This window comes from Prorops nasuta, unplaced genomic scaffold (assembly GCF_024137725.1).
Source record: "Prorops nasuta isolate Cenicafe-Biocafe unplaced genomic scaffold, Cenicafe_Pnas_1.2 PNAS00011, whole genome shotgun sequence".
Taxonomy (NCBI): domain Eukaryota; kingdom Metazoa; phylum Arthropoda; class Insecta; order Hymenoptera; family Bethylidae; genus Prorops; species Prorops nasuta.
The window spans coordinates 6,363,777-6,386,504 of NW_027116808.1; the positions used below are offsets into that span (position 1 = coordinate 6,363,777).

Consider the following 22,728-nt stretch of genomic DNA (forward strand, 5'->3'; position numbering starts at 1 on the left):
AGGATGAATTCAGAATAATTTTCTCAAAATAACCTGCACTATAAGAAAAAAGAAGTACTAGCTGAAATGCTAGTAGCATCGAGTACTGTACTGCATTCCATTTTTTTTTTTGCAAAAGATACGACCCTCGTTTCACACACTCCTAACAAGAACAAAAAATTGTGTTTCTGCTGTTTCTACTCACTGTAATTCTATACAGGATGTATCAGCAATGATGCTTTTGATTTTAACCACATAATCTTGGGACTAAACTAAGTCGAAAAGTCCTATACTATAAGATCCGGAAAAGCATCATTGCTGAGATAAATCAATTTTAAACCGATAAGTCAGGGCTTTGATTCAACGGAAAAATGACTCTACCTTCACTTTCGTTGACAGCTCCCCTTTAAAAAACAAAAGAAGTTTGTACTTCTCCGCCGATCCGTATTGTCGTACACGCATATATACGCACGCACGCAACTACGCCAATTATTGGCTGCGTTCCGTTATTACTGCCAGTACAGTACATCTCTAGTAACAGTGACGTCATTACAGTATACTGCAAACAGCGTTCCGTTATTACTTTAGTACTGCGATTATACTGCCTAAAATGTAAAAAGAAACGGAGTTGAGTATACTTGCAGTAAAGCAGGCGACATATTACCGGCACATATACAAATATGTATCACTCTCATATGTATGTGTATGTTACTTGTGATTATTTGTATTGATTTGAAACGTTAAAATCAAAAATAAATAAATCATTTACTATTTTTAAATATAACAATTTTTAGAACCGTATTTTTTTACTACTACATATTATAATAATATAATAGAAATTAAACTAGTAAAGCCTAGATTTAGTGTAAATCGACATGACATTTGCTGATCAGTATCACATAAAGTGTTTTTTTTTTTCAGAAAATCGAATTATAAATATTATCTCATTTTAAGATTCAAACTGAAAACGAAATTATATCTAAATCTAATCACAAAATTCTTTTAAAAATTGTTTATCGCTTGACAATGAATGATTAATTTTAACAATGTTCAATATCAATTAAAATATTACTGTATTTCTGTTAAAATGAATTCTTAAAATTATAACAGGACTTATATAAATTTGAATTTATAATTCACGCGCTTTGCCTGTTAGTCGACATTTTATTTTTATTTAACATTTACTGGATTTACCTCACCTCGAAAAGCCCAGTAAATGCAGTAAGAAATTGGCAGGAAGTGACGAATTATTCATGACGTCATGAATTTCCCTAGGACATTTACAGTATACTGGAAGCTTAGGGTCGGTGAAACGTTCGCAAATGCAATGCTGGAAACCTAAAAATTCGAAACCAAAAAAGAAGTAATCATTCTAAAATAGACAACAATTCCGCGTAAAAATGACAAATTACCATTTAACTTATCTAGTTTATCTTCAGAATATCTTTATTTCGAGTTCCCGAACATGAAAACTGCTGTTTTGACTTCAAATTCTTAAGTTTCCAGCATTGCATTTGCGAACGTTTCACCGACCCTTACTGTAAGCTATTTCGGAACGATTTGAAGTATACTTGCAGTATACTTCCAGTACATGCAGTAATAACGGAATGCAGCCATTAATATTACCTCCTAATGTTTTACATTTCTGATCCTGGTGCTAATGAAATTTATTTTCTGCTTATTTTTAAAAGGATCCGCGATAGCACGCATTTAGTCGAATAGTGTGGAGAATAATACGCGGCGTTATTCGTAGATTAATTTTCTAGACGTTTTATCTATTCGGTTACGCGACATATGAACTGCTCTAAGGTAGTCAAGATATAAGTATTACATTAAAAAAGTTATTATAAGAAATTGTATTTCTTTTCTGTTTATGGAAATCTCACTGTTTTATCAGATAGAGCATTTTGCTGCATCATTAGATGAGCAAAATGACTCGAAAATGCATTTTCAAGTAAGGCTATCGTCTTCTCTGGAAAGTTAGACCTAAGTGGACAGCTTCAAGGATCCCTTTACAAATGAATAAGCCTTTTTTCATTTCATGAAGGAACAAGCCACAAAATTAAAAATAATTTTTTGTTTATGTCGTAGATTGTTCATAGCTATTGCCTTGTTGCCTAGTACTTTTTGCATAGTGTCTGCCTAAATGGACTTGCCAGTAAAATTAGCCAGTTGATAGGTTAGATTCTAGTTTATAGTAACTAGAAGCTAATATGGTCACCAAAAAGAAATATTTTACAATTCACCAAGCAAATCGTAATAAAGTAAAAAAGTGGAAAGCAGTAGTATTTACTAACTTTTCTGAAATCTTCTCATACATAAGAGCGTGCAAAGACTATGAATAATAATTTACAGCATTCACAAAAAATTATTTTTAATTTTGTGGCTTGTCCCTTTATAAAATGAAAAAAAGCTTATTTATTCTTAAAGGGATCTCTCAAATTCTCCACTTAGATTGACATTTCTAAACAAGACTATGGCCTTACTTGAGATTCTATTTTCGAGTCATTTTGCTCTTCCAATGATGGACACAGCAAACTGCTCTATCTGATAAAACAGTAAAATTTCCAAAAACAGACAAAAAAATTTCTTATAATAGCTTTCTTAGTATAATATTTATTTGTTGACTACCTTGGAACAGTTCATATGTCGCGTCACCGAATAGATAAAACGATTTGAAAATTAATCTAGGAATAACGCCGCGTATTATTCTCCACACTATTCGACTAAATGTATGCTATCGCGGATCCTTTTAAAAATAAGCAGAAGATAAATTTCATTAGCACCAGGATCAGAAATATAAAACATTAGGAGATAATATTAATAATTGGCGTAGTTGTGTGCGTGTGTATATGCGTGTACGACAATACGGATCGGCGGAGAAGTACAAACTTCCTTTGTTTTTTAAAGGGGAACTGTCAACAAAAGTAAAGGTAAAGTCATTTTTCCGTTGAATCAACGCCCTGATTTATCGGTTTAAAATTGATTTATCTCAGCAATGATGCTTTTCCGAATCTTATAGTATAGGGCTTTTCGACTTAGTTTAGTCCCAAGATTATGTGATTAAAATTAAAAGCATCATTGTTGATACACGCTGTATATATTCAGAATGATAAGCCAGACTTAATAAATTTGTATAATTCAAGAAAGGGCGGTACAGATTGCTTCAACTGGTTGTGTCATTGTCGTGTACTTAGTAAAATAACCAAGCGTTAGCTAATGAGAATATTTTTGGGAATCCTTGGTCAAGCGGCAGTTAAATGCTTGCAATTTACTAAAGTGAAAAAATGTGAATGTTAGTCAAATGATAGCATTTATTTCTCTACAATGCCTTAACAAAATTGTTATGTTCTTGAAAACATCGCATTTACAGAGCCGCTGCAGTAACCCAGTATTGCGAACAAATATTAGATTAGCTATTTTTAGTATATTAGGAAATGAGAGAATCGACGATGATGATGAAAGGATGGGGTTATCTGTAAAAAAGAGATGTTTAATTTGCCTGAGAAACCGCAATAAAAAAACAAAAATTCAATGCCCTTCATGTCTATACGTCCTATGTGCGAAGAGCATCGCTTGTATATGTTCATCGAGTGTAATGGCATAGAATATAGTTATGTGTATTGCAATATATTTCTTTAAGTAATAAATTAACCTTATTTATAGTTTCCTGTTTGTTGTAGCTATTATCCTTCATTTAAAAAAATCATGTTAAAAATTGGCCACCACGATCGTCTAAATAAACACACTTCTTAAGTCTAAAGTATAAAACTTCTTATTATCACATTAAACTATATATTAAGAGTATAAATCTATGTTTGTTCTCATTTATATTAAATAAGATCAATTTTATATTATAAATTGCAAAAATGTAATTTTTTAAAAATAAATTTTATCTTAATCATCTTCAATAAAAAGCAGCAAATTATTGAAATACTATGATTGAATTATTTAAAATAGATGTGCTCCTCCATGCGGGTAATGGTTAAAGAAAAATTTTTCAGTAGGAAAGAAATACCAGGTCATTTCCAGCGTGGGGTTCAATAGACCCCGTTTAGCCTTTATATTACAAATACAAAGTGTGTCCTCAATGGGTTAATATTGTCGAAATATATATTAAATATTATATCTTGAAACCTTGGTATAAAACAATATTACCCTAATATATTTATAGTATGTAACCGAGTCGAAATTTTACTCTTACTGTAATCCTACGAAACTCTTCTAGTGAAGACTTCATATTATTTGTAAAGACTTTTGTGAATGGCTTAAAAGTCTCTTTTAATTCTAAAAGTTGTCACATTTTGAACAATTCCCCAACCAATATGACAAAGGTAAGATTTACCAAAACCTACTATAGTCCTTTGAAGTCATTCTTGAGGGTAATGTAGTTGTATTATCAGATGATTATCCCCACTACTTTTATGATCAAGTATAGCTCGATGAACGACGTGTTTTGAAGCGTATATACAGGGTGAGGCACTTAAACTGCCCCAGAATACGGACGTAGAAAGATGCGTATCGCTTTAACTATAAAAGATATTCAATTTTTCCATAGGACATTTTTGAAGTCTCTTGTTAATTGCTTTCAGAAAGGTCCTATGTAAAAATTGAATATCTTTTATGTTAAAGAGATACGCGCCTTTCAGCATCCATATTCTAGGGCGGCTTAAATGCCTATCACCCTGCATAGTTCCTATTTGATAGATACAAGTAAAAAAAGATTATAACTCTTTTACGATTAAAATTTAAGACACCTAACAATATATTAAAAGCTAATTATTTATAGTTAAATGTTTAAAATGAAATACGGTATAAATTCCGATGTTTTTATTTTATTATTTCAATGTATTAATGCCTAATGTATTATTAAAAGCATATTAGGAATTTATATCATGCTTAATATAATTTTAATCTTTTAAAGATAATTAATTAGATTATAACATTTTTTTATTTGAATTAGTTCTAATCGTAACAGTTTCAATCGTTTTTAACTGATTTCAACCTTATCTATCGAATAAGGGCTCTATACATATGCTTCCACCCGTCGTCACTCATCGAGCTAATTCCCACTCTAATATGAAATTTTACTGTGAGGAAAAACCATATTAATATGTCTAATTTAGATTTAGCATGTATATAAAAATGTAGAAAAAATATAGATAAAGTGTAATAAGGCGCATATATTTTGATAATTGAGAAATATACACTAATTAATATTTAATATTGCTTAATTACCTAAATTATATTCTGCTTTCAATTTTGATTCATACTTTTCGCACATTCTACAAACTAATACAAATATAGGATTTTTTACAATAAAAAAAAATATTCATTAAATTTACCGCCGTTTGCATGTATTCGGACAAACAACCTTCGAAAACAAATTTAAAATTCTGTATTATAATTTTTAACTAATAAATTGTTTTATCCTTATAATTGCATTGGTATTTTAATATTATCTTTCCCTTGCATACGGAGAGTAGATTCTGTGTCTTCGTGCCTGTTAACAGAAACAATTGGTCTATCCAATTGTGAAGGGGGCTGGTTGCTTTTGAAGCCTTGATCAGGCGACCCACATTTTTGCTTTTTCGCATTTCTGCTGTCTGTAGATTTTGATAATGAATGCTTTTTTTGTGTATACTTTCTTTTATTTGCAATACATTTATTAATGTATTCAACCAATTCAGCTCTGCTCACTATAATGTCTGAAGATACATTTGCCTAATCTGTAAATGAAAATCAACAAATAAATACAAACACATTATTTTTTTTGTGTCATCTATCTTACCAAGCAATCCTTTAAATAATGTATAATTAATAGCGGGACGATTACTCCTCATTTTTCCAACAGCAGTATAATTGGACAAGGACAAGCCATATACTTCTAATAAAACCTCCCGTACCATTGTTTTCCATTGAAACTTTCCATTCTGCTCTGCTTTAATATTTATATAGGCTATTTTGTATTCAGGCAAATAAAATCCACAGTTCAATGATATTTCTTTCTACATTATAGAAAAAAGTAATGTTATGTACATAGAATAAACATACATAACTCATTGCTATTATAAGCACTATATAATTAATATTATTAATATTATTATCATTTAAAGATATAATTAATAACTCTAAATCTATCATGATTATATTAAAATATCAATAGCCTCATTGTAAAGGAGAGATACTCCTAAAAGCGACAAATTCCTAAATGTAATACGAAGCGCCAGACGCAGCTCGTTCACACAGTCGCCAAGGCTAAGTCCCGACACGTGGCAAAATGCACTTCGACGGCAGTCGAATGTTCTAGAACAATGACGCATTTGACCATTGGGACCCGCAAATGTTACCATATAAGGTGATGTTTGACGCTGCACTTTGAGGGTAGGAGCCCCAAACGTGCAGCCCCAAAAATCAGTTCGAGTCAAAAGCTAGAAGGAACCAGTCGAGTCTCCTAGGACCTTCAGTCCTCTTATTTCTTAAACTTATCCAGGCAATCCTTTGTCTCTTAAAACTATAATTATCTAGCTCATAGCTCTGGTTATCAATTTGTATAAAGAAGAAACATTGTAAATCAAACGTCAATAAACTTTATTATACAAAAGAATTTCGAGTTTGTCGTGAATCAGCGATTGAACCACAACAAACTGGTGGCAGCGGTGGGATCCGTTGACTGGTGAAGATCAAACCTACATAAATCTTCATCCCAAGGAAAATCAAGAAAATTCTATTTCTTCGATCGACCAACCTCTACAAGGACGAACCGACGTGGACGATCAACGATACTCAACGAGACATCCGCCAACTTCGCCTTTCTCAGCAACGGAGCGACAAACCCACAACTTCGAGGTTCACCCCGCATACTACCTCACGACTACAAGAAATCAACGACTGGAAACCAGCAGAACTTGCAGCCAGCCAACCAGTGAAAATGAGCTTTTGGTGAGTACGGTACCAATCATATCAGTAGCAATTTTATTTGTGAACATTGTAACCGCGAGCCCATAGCGTTCGTAGTACTAAATTTTTTCCATGTACCGTAATCCCGATAATTTAGACCGAACTCAATCTGAACCCAGTCTAACTCCCGCGACACATAGCGTACCTCGACCAAATCGTGTTTCAATCTCCCGAGAGATAGACAGTTGCATCTCTCAATTAGGGAATAGAACTTTGCGTACTCTTAGGGAAACCGACGAAGGAACCCCATTTCGAAACGTAAATACGCGAAGACGGAATAGACTAACTATGGCTCACCGTGGCAACGCGAATAACGACGCCCCAGATTTAGACCATAGTTACACCGCGGAACGTCCCCCTATCAGAATAGAAGACGCACCAACAAACACGATTCCACTTGACGAAAGCGTACCTCCTAGCGCCATAGATGCTGAAATTAGAAGATTACACCACAGCATAAGGCCCCGCGATATTAGCATAATGGAAGAAGAAAACGCGAGACTGAGAGACGAACTCTCCAGGTTACGACAAAGTTTTAATAGGTTCCCCTCGAGGACCTCCACGGCAAGACCGACACAAAGAACATCGTATGTGACTCCATGCGAAAGACCTCGATACGCGCCAGATCTAGACGATGAGGAAGAAGAAGAACCTCACCACGGATATGCTTCCCTACACGTAACTCTTGGAAGAATTCCAAAGTATAAAGGAGACCCAGACGAGCTAGAACCGTTTGTGAATTCCATAATTATGGCAAACCAGAATCTACACCCGTTAGATAGAGACGAATTTCTACGGCAGGTTAGATTCACTATACTAAGAGGCAAAGCTTATACCGAAACTAAGCACAAAGTAATCGAAAATATCGAGCAACTAATACGAGAATTAGAAGAAGCATTCAAACCCCGACGGTCTACCGCGACCCTTCAAAATAGTTTAAATCGATGCCGACAAGGAAAAGATGAATCGGTACGATCCTATGCTTCTCGACTAGAAGACATATTATCAGGTTTGAAAGAAAGATGCATCACGCCAGCAAATGACCCGGCTAAAAACGAAGCCATAGAAGAATTGTTAACGCAACAAGCGAAACATCAGTTCATAAAAGGATTGAATTTTAAACTCCAAGTTATGGTAGCATCTTGTGAACGTGCAACTCTAAGAGAATCAATTGCTATCGCAATCGATCGTGAATCCTTGACTCGCTCCGACGAAGAGTACAGAACTCAACAGGGCTCGACCCATGGCAGACGCGATAACCAAGGACAACAACGATCCTCCGGACAACGGAATAATTCGCACCTCCATTGCAAACGCTGCGATAGGAAAGGACATGTAGCCGAAAAGTGCTACGCGCGACTTAGCAACGCAAAACGGACTCAGAGTCACTCATCTTCCGTTAACAAAGTATCCACCTCTTGCAATTATTGCAAAAAACCAGGACACACCGTCCAAGAGTGCCGCACATTAAAAGCAAAGCGAGAAAGAGAAGCTCAGCAGAATGCAAATAATTCAGAGCAACCAATTAACGAAAACCTGAATCGACCAACACCTGTAGGAAATTTAACCGCTAATATGGTATTATGTACTCCCATAAAAAATCTGATCGAAGTACAAGCCGCTGAATTCATACGACCAGCAACCTTACTCTTCGATACTGGAGCCGATGTCTCCATAATTAAAATAAAAGTCCTGCGCAAGGAAACGATAGCTGACAAAACCCCGATTACGCTAACAGGAATAAGTGGAACACCTGTAAAGACGCTTGGATCAGTTTACCTACACGTAAAAGTCGGAAAATACACTATAGCCCATAAATTTCAAATAGTACCAGACACCTTTTCGCTAATAGCCGACGGACTAATCGGTATGGATTTCTGGAAAAGAAACAGTTTCCATTATGAAAAGGACGTGTCCTTGACGATGCTGGGACACACCTGGCCAATGAAACAAGTAGTATCACGCACGGTATCACTAAAACCGAGATCCCAAACATTAGTAGCCGCGTTAACAGATAGTAAACAAGACGGCATTGTAAACGGACACCAAATACTACCTGGAGTGTATATAGGTAACTGTGCCACTAGGCCAACCAACTCTACCTGCTGCGTCAGCATCTTGAACATCACGGAGAAAGAACTAGAGATACCCTTGCCTACAGTTGTGTTAGAAGATATTCCGAGTCCACCGACTCAGGGCAACGACCCTTCTGTACCCATAACAGTATACGCTGTAAATAATTGCGCCAGCGATCGACTCGCCCGGCTAAAGTCTCAATTAGAACTAAATCATTTAAACCGGGAAGAATTGCGCACTCTAACAGAAATCTGTGAGGAATACAATGATATATTTCACTTAGAAGGTGACAAACTCCTCACCACTGAAGCGGTAAAACACACTATTACCTTGGTAGAAAATACCAAGCCTATCTTCAAGAAACCCTATAGGTTACCTGAAAAGCATAAACAGGAAATTGATAAACAAATTTCTCAGCTAGAAGCTGACGGAATAGTACGGCCGAGCCGAAGCCAGTGGAACGCGCCACTGCTCGTGGTACCCAAGAAACCCGATGCACAAGGAAATATAAAAATGCGCATCGTCGTAGATTTTCGCAAGCTAAACGAAGCTACTATAGGTGATGCCTATCCATTGCCAAACATCACCGAAATATTGGACCAACTAGGCCACTCGAAATATTTCACCACCCTTGACCTAGCCTCTGGATTTCACCAGATAGGCATGGCTGAAGAAGACAAGGAAAAAACAGCCTTCTCCACACCCCTAGGGCACTACGAGTACAACCGCATGCCCTTTGGATTGAAAAACGCGCCAGCTACGTTTCAACGTTTAATGAACACCGTATTATCCGGACTCCAAGGGATCCAATGTTTCGTTTACCTTGACGACATAGTAATTCACGCCCCTACTCTAATAGAGCACAATAAAAGACTAAAACAAGTGTTCATTCGATTGCGTGAAAATACTCTAAAGCTGCAACCGGAAAAATGCCGTTTCCTTCGCAAGGAAACTTGCTACCTGGGTCATATAATTACGGACAAAGGCATCTCTCCAGACCCAACTAAAATAGAAGCTGTAAAAAATTTTCCAGCACCCAAGAGCGTAAAGGACGTACAATCCTTTTTAGGCCTAGCAGGCTATTACCGAAGGTTCATTGACCATTTTGCTGACCTGTCGAAACCCATGACGAACCTATTAAAGAAAGGAGTGAAGTTCAACTGGACCTCCCTAGAACAATCATCATTTGAAAATCTAAAGGAAAGATTGACTACTGCACCACTTTTACAGTATCCAGACTTTCATCTTCCTTTCATTCTGACCACGGACGCCTCCAATAAAGCAATAGGAGCCGTGTTATCGCAAGGCGAGGTAGGCAAAGACCTCCCCGTTGCTTACGCCAGCAGAACGCTTAACAAGGCCGAAGTAAACTACAGCACCACGGAAAAAGAATTAGCAGCTATAGTTTGGGCTGTACAAAATTTTCGACCTTACTTATATGGTACTAGATTTACCATCATCACCGATCACCAACCACTTACTTGGCTTTTCAATGTAGAAAACCCAGGCTCCAGATTGATGCGTTGGAGATTAAAGCTAGCCGAGTACGATTACGAAATTAGATACAAACCAGGTACTCAGAATACAAACGCAGATGCGCTAAGTCGTATATACGTGACCACGCGCTCAAGAGCACGGCAAGCCGCCCCAAGGCCAACCGACTCAGACGAAGATGCAACCTCAGCTAACTCCGACGCCGAGGAGAAAACAGCTGATGAGAAGTCATCAACCTATACTCCCGCAATGATAAACCAAATCCTTTACGAGTATCACGATACTCCCTTCGGAGGACATGAAGGCGTAAATAGAACTCTGCAAAGAATTAAAATTAGACACGTTTGGCCAAATATGAAAAAAGACATTGAAGAATACATAAAAAAATGTGACAAGTGCCAGCGCAATAAAACAGGCAACGTGAAACGTGCACCAATGCAGATAACAGACACGCCAGTAGAACCCTTCGAAAAGGTCGCCCTAGATATAATAGGACCATACCCTGCGACCAAACAAGGAAATAAGTATGCCTTAACCTTCCAAGACCTTTTCACAAGGTACAGCACAGCCCTACCAATTCAAGACCAGTCAGCCTCTACTGTGGCACGACTATTCGTTGAAAGGATCATTTTTTCTTACGGGCTACCCCAAAAGGTTTTAACTGACCAGGGCACTAACTTTCTAAGTAACCTCTTTAAGGACGTCTGTAAGCTATTAAAAATTGACAAAATACAGACCACGGCATACCACCCACAGTCGAATGGTGCGCTAGAAAGGTCGCACCGAACATTGGCGTCGTACTTAAAAAACTTTGTCAACGAAGATTTAGATAACTGGGACGAATGGTTACCCTACGCCATGTTCACCTATAACACTACGCCACACACAGCTACAGGCCGAACGCCTTTTTCACTGCTATTCGGACGCGAGGTTGAATTACCGACCACGCTCAAATATCCGCCGCAACCTACGTATACATTTGAAGATTATTATAACGAGCTTCGCGAAAGAATTCGCTCAACAGGTAACGTCATGAAGGACCAATTAATACGGGAAAAGGAAAAATCGAAGATCTATTATGATCACAATACTCAAGAATCAAATTACGAAGTAGGAGACCAAGTATTGTTAAAGCGAGAAATGATTCGCGCTGGAAGACCAAAAAAACTGGAACCCCTATACGACGGTCCCTATACCATAACCGCAAAACTAAGCGAGCTAAATTATGAGTTAGCAGTGGGTAAAAAGAAAATCGTAACCCACGTCAATAGGCTAAAGCCTTATCACGTGTAGTTACCGACTCGACCACCCACACATACCATTCTCTCTTCGCACCTTTCCCCATCAACCTAATCTACTTCCTACTATAATACTATCTTACAACTACCAATTACTATATATCACTACCACTAGAACTATCTAACTATACTAATAGTTTTTATAAAAAAAAAAAAAATATATCGAAATCAATTCCTAAATACTTTCATTATAACTAATAAGATAAGCTCAATAAATAAAAAAAAAAAAAAAAAAAAATCTGTAAACACTCCGTCATTGATACCGTCTACAAATTAGAGACAACCGAAAAAATCCTAGACGAAATAGATGAAGTAACGCTACATCAAGAAAGAAACAGACGAGGACTAGCAAACGGAGTAGGGTCAATCGGAAAAATTTTATTCGGAATAATGGACAGTAACGACGAAGAAGAAATAAATAAACATCTACAAAATTTAGATCAAACAGTAGAAACCAACAGATTAGCACTCCTAAAACAAATACAAATTATCGACCAAACCATAGAAACCTATAATAACACGATACAAAAAATAGATGCGAACGAAAAAATGCTGATGAAAGCAGCACGTGATCTAGAAGCCCAAGCGGACGAGCGAGAAGCTCTATATAACATTAATCTTACATCCGAAGAATTAATGATAGACACAGATCACTTATTAAATTTCGTGATAATGGCGAGCCAAGGAATAATAAACCCGAACATTATTCGATACACAAAAATTATCGAATACCTTAAAGATGCGATTCCTCACATCCCTCCTGGCACGCAATTCCCTTTTCCATTAGAAACACTAAACATCCATTTAATTTCCAAACTAATGCAACCCACAATTTATACCAAAACAAACAAACTAATTGTAGTACTCCATATACCTCTAATAACACCCAAAGAATTCGATCTTTTACAAATATATCCAATCCCAATCCCTATTCAGAATTCTACAACATTACACTCCATAATAGATTTAAGAAAAGATTACATAGCGATAGATAGCATCGCTGAGCGATACACAGAATATACCGAAGACGAACTACGAAAATGTTACACGATAAAAGATAATTATTTCTGTCCAACGGATAAACCATCCAACAAAATAAAGACAATTAATCCATGCGAAATTGCATTATACTTAAAATACATAGATATAAATACGTGCGAGCATAAACTTATACATTTAGTGCAACCGATGCTAATTCCCATGAAAAACCAAGCTTCGTGGATATACTCCACACCGCGATTAGAAATTGTAGAAGTAATCTGCAAACAAAAACCTACTTATAATATAGAATTAATGGGCTCCGGAGTAATTAATTTATATAAAAATTGTATCCTAACAGCTACTGATTTTGTTTTGGAACCCGTACAAACCTCCAAGCCCAACAAACATAAGAACTATATCCCGCACTATAATTTCTCTTTGAGAGCCATAGATCCTGAAAACTACGTAGCAGCAATCAACACAACCAAAATTCCCAGGCTGCATAACATCTTGAACAAGGTCAACGACCTCAACACGCTCAGCATCCAGCTAAAACAGCTGAAAAAGGATGTACAAAACGAAAACCTAGGACAACACCACACCTATCAACATATGGCCATCTCATATTCTACTACAACGCTAATCATCATAGGATTAACCATCTACATAATCTGGCGATATCTTCACAGAAGACCAAAACCTAAGCCAAGACTCAGGTCAATACAGGCATTGGCATCCAATGCCATCGTAACAGATGACGTCGCCGCCCCAGCAACAGACAACGTTGTCCCGACGCACATGATTATCGTCACACCTGAGCAAGCGGCAAACATTCAATACGAACCCGATTATTAACCACCTACCCTCTTTTTCCAGGGGGGGAGGGGTGTTATGTACATAGAATAAACATACATAACTCATTGCTATTATAAGCACTATATAATTAATATTATTAATATTATTATCATTTAAAGATATAATTAATAACTCTAAATCTATCATGATTATATTAAAATATCAATAGCCTCATTGTAAAGGAGAGATACTCCTAAAAGCGACAAATTCCTAAATGTAATACGAAGCGCCAGACGCAGCTCGTTCACACAGTCGCCAAGGCTAAGTCCCGACACGTGGCAAAATGCACTTCGACGGCAGTCGAATGTTCTAGAACAATGACGCATTTGACCATTGGGACCCGCAAATGTTACCATATAAGGTGATGTTTGACGCTGCACTTTGAGGGTAGGAGCCCCAAACGTGCAGCCCCAAAAATCAGTTCGAGTCAAAAGCTAGAAGGAACCAGTCGAGTCTCCTAGGACCTTCAGTCCTCTTATTTCTTAAACTTATCCAGGCAATCCTTTGTCTCTTAAAACTATAATTATCTAGCTCATAGCTCTGGTTATCAATTTGTATAAAGAAGAAACATTGTAAATCAAACGTCAATAAACTTTATTATACAAAAGAATTTCGAGTTTGTCGTGAATCAGCGATTGAACCACAACAGTAATGAGAAATATTTAAAATTTCCAAATTTGCTAGATAATTATTAAGTAATTATACCATACTTGGTCCTGGTTTAAAATATTGTTCTGAAATCTAAAAAAACGTAACTAGCAGTTTTATTACAATAAATCTTTTGATATTAGTATTTTATTCTTACCTCAACATTTGCAACATTCAATTCTTCGTTATTTGCCAAGTTATACGAGTATCTCATTGCAGCCAATAGCATTTGTTGAAAACCAATGTCTCTTTTTGTAACTGAAATAGTAAATGTGTAAATAATGAGAATAAAACAAATATAGTATATGACAATTAAATAACTTTAGAGCATGGATATCAAAAAAACTTTATCTTTGTAAGGATTGTACATTTAAAAATTTTCCAAGGACTTTTTTGATGTTTAATACCAGAAAAACTATACGGAAAATTGATCAGTTTACCTACACATACACCAAAATCAATTGTATCCATACTCCATGCCATTTAGATTGTCTTTGTTTTAACAAAGGAAATTTAATTTCCTTATAGTAAAATTATATAATGGAGGCTCACCATTATATGGTAATGATTTTCCAAGCTGCTTAATAAAATTATCCATATTGTTTTCATCGCAGACTAAGGATTTTACAGATATTTCACTGCCATTTGACTCAGTATTTTCAACGTCAATATGATTTTGACATTTTTTATAATGAGCACAATTTGCATTTCTTGTGTAATTATTATTCTGATAATTGCACTTGGTACTTATTGATGCATCATTTTGTGCATAATACTGAAAATTATCTCTTAAAGGGTAATCATTTTCAGGAAAGTTATTATTTGTCGCAGAGCTTGAGAAATTTTCTTTATTCAAAGAGCCAAAACCAATTAACTCCTCGTTAAACATATTATTATTTAAAGTGGAGCGTTCAGAGAAAGTATCTGTCACGATAGATGCTGATAGAGAATTCTCTTTTTCGGTATTCCCAATATTACTTGTTATATTATGAAGTCCTTTATTATTAATAAAAATATGACAATCTATGGGATCATGTACATGATTTATTATAATAGAGTGTTGACTTAATTTATTACCTATTGTAGGTTCTATGAAATGGTCAACCTCAGCATTGACATTATTGATATTCTGGTTATCAATTAGTTGCTTATTTGTTGCCTTCTTAGTAGCTACATCATAATCTTTATTTAACTTTTGCGTATGAGTTAATGAAGTAGCATTTTCATAAGATCTGGTGCTAATATTAGCTGATGGAAGATTTTCATAGTTAAATTGCCCTTTATTGGTCATCTCATGTGATTTTTGTAGAAAATTTATTTATTCTGAGAACAAAGGTTTCGTAGACATTATTGTGTTATTTATTTTCCTATTTTGAAATGATTTTATGTTTTTCTGTATCTTAATTCTTTCATCATTCCTTTTTTTTCATTAATTATACTAGAAGAGAATAATTTTGTTGAAGGATGTTGCAAGTTTCCAGATTCATCAAGGATTAAATTTTCTAATTCATCCCTGTTTTCTATTAATGTTGAAAATAAAATTTTCTTCAGAATGCAAAAATATTGTTTATGTGTATGTATTGTAATTATTAAATTTACCTGATATTTGAATAATTTTTGCTGTGGCTTTTAAATTTTCTCCAGTTTGGAAATTTTTCCATTTAAGAGTAGCAGTTTCATTAATATGACGTCTATTTTTTGGAAAAACGTTTAAACTCACTATGTCCTTGTATGAACTGTCTACCCACCATATTAAGGCGAATAATTTGTTTTTCCTGCTCATTACAAAGAAACTAATTGATTCTTTTCACTTACACAAATCACTGAAATATATTAAATCGTAGCAACGATAATAAACTATTAACATTAACAAAATAGTTGCACTTTTAATGAACATTGCAAAATTGTAGCGTAACCCATGCGGTAGGCAAATGGATGGTTAACCGTTACAGTCGGAAATCATGGCGCTTTGGGCAAGAAGGAAGTATCATAGGTCTCCGCCAATCAGCACTAGTCTGTGAAATTTGAATACTTCAATCTGATTGGCTAAACCAGAACAGTTGCTAGGTGTTACTGATATTAAGGTGTTCCAATTAATTTTTAAATAAACGAACTGTTTTATTAAAATATATAGTGGTTTAATAGCTTGTTTGCTAAATATGTCTAAGAAGCCTTTAAATGAACTTTCCAGATCAGGTTTATACTATAGACTACGAAATACATTAACCACACAAACTGATGAGAGAAATGTTGATGAAAGTGTAACATTGGATGTTAATTTACAGTTACCGTAAGTTTAGCCCGAAAAGTTAAAATTACTTAACACAGCAAAAGTAAAAAGTGTGAATAATTATTTTACTTATATGCCCGAGTTTCGATTATTAAATTTTTAGACAATTTATAACATTTTTAAAATATATTAATTGTTGTTATTGAAAAAATAAAATTTCTTTTAAATATAAAAAATCTATATTTTGAAGAAAAAAAACAACTGATAATTGAAAAGGTCTCTTTTTATTTCAAATGTTGCAGGCAATATGTTCAGAATTATGCAGATTTTGAAAGCGAAATAGGTGAAGACTATGAAACCGAAATGGTTGAAGAAAATGAAAGCGAAATTGTTGAAGAAAATGAAAGCGAGATTGCTGAAAATAATGAAAGCGAGACTGTTGAAGATAATGACAATGAGGGTGAAGAAGGTATATTGCTTGATGACGATGTTTATGAAGAAATTGATGAAAATAGTAATGCTGATGAATACTTATTTCATGGTGCACCCTTAACTGTTGGTCAAAGCATGTTAATTATTTTAACATTAATGGTTAAACATAATTTAACATTAACTTGTGTAAAGGATGTAATCGAAGCTATTAATTTACATTGCCCTGATAGAGGTTTAAAACTGAATAGTCTATATAAATTTTCAAAGTATTTTGCCTTCACTAATGAAAATATTGAAAAGCATTACTATTGTAAAAACTGTAATCGTCAGATGTCAAATAAAAATGACATATGTCCCTCATGTCAAGAAAAGAAAAATTCTTTTTTCATAACAATGCCTTTAATTACACAATTAAATGAAATATTTAAGCGAAAAGACTTTTTTAATTTTTTACAACACCGTTTTCGAAGGCAAAAAGCAGATAATACAATTAGTGATGTTTACGACGGATCAGTTTATCAGAATTGGATGAATAATGGTTTCCTCAAGAATCCTTACAATATTTCCTTTAGCTGGTATGCAGATGGAGTTCCGGTATTTAAGTCTTCGCAGATTAGCATTTGGCCTTTTTTCTTAACGATAAATGAATTACCTTTTCAAATAAGAAAATTGAAACAGAACACATTACTAATGGGATTATGGTTTGGTAATAAAAAACCCAATCCTAATTTATTCATGTTAAAATTTAAAAACGAAATTTCTAAAATTGCTGAAGGAATAAGTATCTCTATTGATGAAAATGTAACAATTACCGTAAAAGGCTTAATTTTAACTGGTACAGCAGACACTCCAGCTAAAAGTGAATTTTTAAACTTTGTACAATTTAATGGAGCATATGGTTGCCCAACATGTTGCATTAAAGGTGAAAATATTAAAACACTTAGAGGCTCGGTTCATGTTTATCCATATGCTGATAATATACAAATTAGAACTTTGCAAAACTGTTTGAATTGGGCTGAAGAAGCTAACGAAAACTGTACTACAATAATGGGAGTTAAGGGCTCTTCCACTCTAGCAATTTATATGCCAGATTTTATTAAAGGAACAGCAATTGACAGAATGCATTCTATTGATGGGGGAGTAGTAAAGAGAATACTTTTATTCTTATTTGACGTAGAATTTCGTATGGAACCATTTTCTTTGTACCATGTTCGAGATAGTATTAACAGACGGCTATTATCGATTAAACCGCCAAAATTTATACACCGGATGGCTCGATCAACCGAAGATCTTGTTCATTGGAAAGCATCAGAATTAAAAGTATGGGCATTCTATTATTCTCTTCCTATACTTGAGGGTATTTTACGCGTCAAGTTTATTTTAATAATTATAAACTTTTAATAATGGCTACTGCAATATTGAGCTATCAAGAGGTAGCTCCAAGTTTTGATTGATGTAGCTGAAGACTTTTTACATAAATTTGTAAAAGATTTTCAAGGCTTATATGGATTGCGATATTGCTCCATCAACATCCACCAAGTACTTCATTTAGCAGATTGTGTGCGCAGATTCGGACCGCTGTGGACCTCTACGACGTACGAATATGAAAATATAAATGGTCAATTATTAAAAAATATACATGGAACAACGCATATTGATTGTCAAGTTGCCAAATCCCATATCCGTTCAATTAAAATGCAACGATTAATGGATGATTTAACAGAAGGAAAAATTCGTAATTTTTGTTTGAGCAGAAAAACACAAGTTAAAATTATTGAAAAGGTTGGTGAGAATTGTTTCAGTGTTGGAACATACAAGTTCTTACGTCCGATACCAGATACTTTAGCTTACTTAATATACGACGTTCTTCATATCAATAATTATAAAATTTATGAGTACTTTCGATTATTAAAAGACGAAAAATTATATGTATCACAAATGTATCCTAAAAATTTAAATACTATATCATACGCTATTCAATTTAAGAATAATAATAACGCTCTCAAATTAGGATTAATTTCTTCTTTCATTAAAATTGTAGATTGTAATTGTGCTGCTTCATGTCAATGCAATGGAACACATTATGCTATAATACAACATGTAATAACTGATCATGTATTTTTCGCATCTGGACGTAATTTTAGTTATGATAGTAGCAAGTTCTTACATAAATGCCATGTGGAAAATAATACTTATAATATCATTCCTATTGAATCTATAATTACGGTCTGTATATTATTGAATATAGATAATATTATGTTTATTGGAATTCCTTTATACCAATATGAGTTAGAATAAAAATTATATACATAGCAATAAACCCTTTTTCAATCCACCTGCATGTACATGATATTAATAAGAATAACCTAGGCTAAGGGTACGAATTTGAAGAAGTTATAAGCAGACCTTTTAAATATCTTCTACAAGTCATAATATGCCTTCCCTTCTAATACTACAATTATAAATCTTAAATATTATTTCGTAGAGGTTAAATAGAATAAAATGTGATTTTAGTTCTACAATAATCATACGTTCAAAGTTCAATGAAAAGTCTATAAAAGTCTATAACATTCTACAAAAGAATTTAATATTACTTCATTCGCATTGAAGCATAATGTAAGCTTTAGAAACAAGTTAGATAGTTCTGTGAAGAAGGAAAGTACGATTTGTAGAGCAAAATAGGATAAAATGAGGTTTTTATAAGATTTTTAAGGACTAATGTAGGGTTAAAATTTCGACTCGGGTAAGGTGATAGTCCCTATTTCTAACCATGATCCGACTTGTAACCGTTAATGTATTCTTTTGAATTTTATATAACAGTGTGAACCAATTTCTATAAAATAAATTTATTCATATTCTTCACTCTTTTATAAACATTTATTAATGTACATTTTCACTCATTTATGTTAGTTTAATTAGTTACAATGAAGTATATCGCGTTCTTCTACGATTAGTAACAGTTGAATGAGACTTCGACTATCACCTTAGTAGCTATGACATTTGCACGTAACGCGTCACGTATGCAGAGCAGATAATTTTTAAAGGTTATTAAGAAGAAAATACAATTCAAAAAATTAGTGAATAATTATTAAGCATTTCATAAAGTAAAAACTCAGAAAAGGTTAGTGATGCTATATTATATAACAAAAAATACTAATAGGTACAAGCAATTATTTTTGTTGGTATTAGTAATAAGCTTTAAAATTGTGTCTGTAGTATAAAATAAGAACGCGTTTTGAAAAGAAAAGTTAGTAAAATTATTGTCATACTTCTACTTTTAATGATGAGCATTGTTAATTTTGTTTAATCTTGAACATTTCTTAAATATAATGAAAATAAATTTGGTTAACAACGTAATTAACCTAGATTAAATCAGTGATAGGGCCATGCCCATTTTGTGTATCGATTAGTCATCATTTATAGTTACTAACCAATACATAAATTGTTAATGACGTTATTAGTGACCGAAGTACTGTAAAGAAGTGTACTAAGAATCACTCATAGCTGTTATTTTATGTAGTCTATTAAGCTATAATATCGAATTATTATAGATCAGAAGTAAATTTACCAAACGACTTTGATATGGGAAAAATACGAAGAAAATATACAGATGAAGAATTAGAAACGGCGCTTGCAGCTGTACGCTCAGGAAGACCTGTGATCGCTGTAAGTAAAACCAGCAACATTCCGAAATCGAATTTAATATCAAAGTTGAAGGGGTACCGACCGATTCGCTGCAGAGTGGGCCCTCCAACAGTATTGACTACTGAAGACGAGAAAAATTTAGTGCATTGGATGATGTATCTCAGTAACAAAGGATTCCCCGTCACAAAAAGCCAACTTATATACAATGTTACACATCTTGTGAAGGAGCTTAAACTGAAAACTCAATTCACTAATGGAAAACCAGGGCGACATTGGTGTAAAGCTTTTCTTCGAAGGCATCCAGAAATTTCAATACGGGTTGCCCAAAATTTGTCAAAAAGCCGAGCTGTTATCGCGGAAAATTCTTTGTGACATTGGTTCGATGAAGTGAAGCAGCATTTAAGTTCAAAAGAATTAGTGGATATCGATGGCTCTAGAATATTTAATTGTGACGAATCTGCATTTTATCTCAGCTCGAAAGGAGAACGAGTCTTAACTAAAAAGGGTGATAATGCAGTAGATAATTTTACGCAGAATGACGAAAAAGAATGCTTAACCGTGTTTTTTATGCTGAATGTTCAAGGTGCGTTGGCACCTCCACTAATAATATTCCTATATGAAAGGATTCCTTACAGGGTCTTCCAGAGCGTTCCTTCAAACTGGAGCATTGGAAAATTAGAAAATGGGTGAATGATTGCCGAAACATTTTTTGAATATATTAGCAATGTGTATGAACCTTGGTTGACAGAACATAATATCGAACGGTCCGTTATTTTGTATGTTGATGGTCATTCCTCGCATATGACGCTACCTACTGACGAGTTTTGTACAAAACACCAAATTGAATTAATTGCATTGTACCCTAATACTGCGCACCTAATTGAACCATTAAACGTTGCTTTATTTCGGACTTTAAAACTCAGTTGGAAAAAAAAGCGTAAATGAATAGCGAGCAACGAACCAAAGAATCTTGCGCTGAGAAGATTTTGGTTCGCTTCTTAAAATGGCTGTCGATTCAGTAGACCTTCTAAGAATAATGACAAACGGGTTTAGGAAAACTGGTCTGTATCCATTTTCAGCTGATGCGCCGCAATATAATCATTATTATTACTGAAAGGCAATAATACTGCTATTATTATACAACCGAGTACATCAAATAGTACGGATATTAAAAACCATTTAGAATTTGTAGAAAAACAGCTTAGCAGTAACTTGTTAAAAACGTTTAAAAAAGCGAACTATACGGAAACTTTTGATGGCAAATTTTAAAATTTAGGACTCTTGTTTTCTAGTAAAAGATTGATCAACCTTCAAGTAATTAAATGTTTTAATTTTCAAATTTTCATATTTGTTTAAGTTTACAAGATGAGAAAGAAGTATAGGAATGCTTAAATACACCGATGAGTATGTGTTTGAAAAATACTACAAATATAATTATTATTTATTTTTATATCTTAAACACTTATTTCCTAAAATATTTAAGGATTCCTAGTACTTTTTCCTCACTGTTATATACGTAATCAATTGCTTTAGAGGAAATTTTTGTTGTTTTATATTTTGACTAAACTTATGATAAACTAGAATTTTTATTGCCTGTTTTTTCCTTGCCAACTACAATATTATTAATTTTAGAATTTAGGTTCTTTTAAGGTATATTGTTCAAATATTTCTCTTTTTCACATTTAAAGGAGGCTTATCCAATGATGCCCAGATCGCAAAACTCAATCCTGATATTCAAACTCAAGAAATAATTGTTTCGAATGATTCTGATCAAATTCCAAATCCAAACAGTATCAATATTTCTTCAAAATTAGAATCTTAAAGCTCCGATATGACTTTTGATGATGCCATTGAACAATCTATATATCAAAATGTACAAGAAACGGCAAAAATTTTTAATATTATAAAAATGATTGGAAAGCAATCTACAAGTAAAGTTCTGCAGCATGCAATTGAATCACTATATCTCCATATGAGCCAATTGCCGAGCTCATACCAAAGCTGACAAGCATCCCCCAGCAGGCCGCTGAAGATTTACAAATTGAGTTACATAGTGAAAATGGTGAGGCTAATAGTGAACATCTGAATAATGAAAATAATACAAATAACAACATGTAATTAGAATCCCAG

At 34.2% G+C, this 22,728-nt stretch overlaps 2 protein-coding genes and 1 pseudogene across 3 annotated transcripts in view; 1 reads left to right on the forward strand and 2 right to left on the reverse strand.

Annotated features, from left to right (window-relative positions):
• Positions 1-22,728, reverse strand: part of LOC136777402 (putative fatty acyl-CoA reductase CG5065) — a 243,313-nt gene that overhangs the window by 188,970 nt on the left and 31,615 nt on the right. The gene's annotated exons all lie outside the window — the stretch shown is intronic.
• On the reverse strand, positions 14,343-15,582 carry LOC136777302 (asparagine-rich protein-like). The gene is made up of 4 exons (XM_066733469.1): positions 15,369-15,582; positions 14,844-15,314; positions 14,449-14,549; positions 14,343-14,384 (listed from the first exon to the last, which is right to left on the reverse strand). The coding sequence occupies exons 1-4, from the start codon at positions 15,580-15,582 to the stop codon at positions 14,343-14,345; spliced, it is 828 nt and encodes a 275-aa protein (XP_066589566.1).
• Positions 20,701-21,712, forward strand: LOC136777303 (uncharacterized; annotated as a pseudogene).

What these genes read in the sequence shown, in the direction of transcription:
- LOC136777302 (XM_066733469.1), bottom strand. Translation starts at nt 15,582, where the DNA reads ATGACCAATAAAGGGCAATTTAACTATGAAAATCTTCCATCAGCTAAT. An exon ending in TTTCATAGAACCTACAATAG is followed by an intron (nt 15,315 to 15,368) that starts GTAATAAATTAA and finishes ATGATCCCATAG; the next exon opens with ATTGTCATATTTTTATTAAT. An exon ending in TGAATGTTGCAAATGTTGAG is followed by an intron (nt 14,385 to 14,448) that starts GTAAGAATAAAA and finishes ACGTTTTTTTAG; the next exon opens with ATTTCAGAACAATATTTTAA.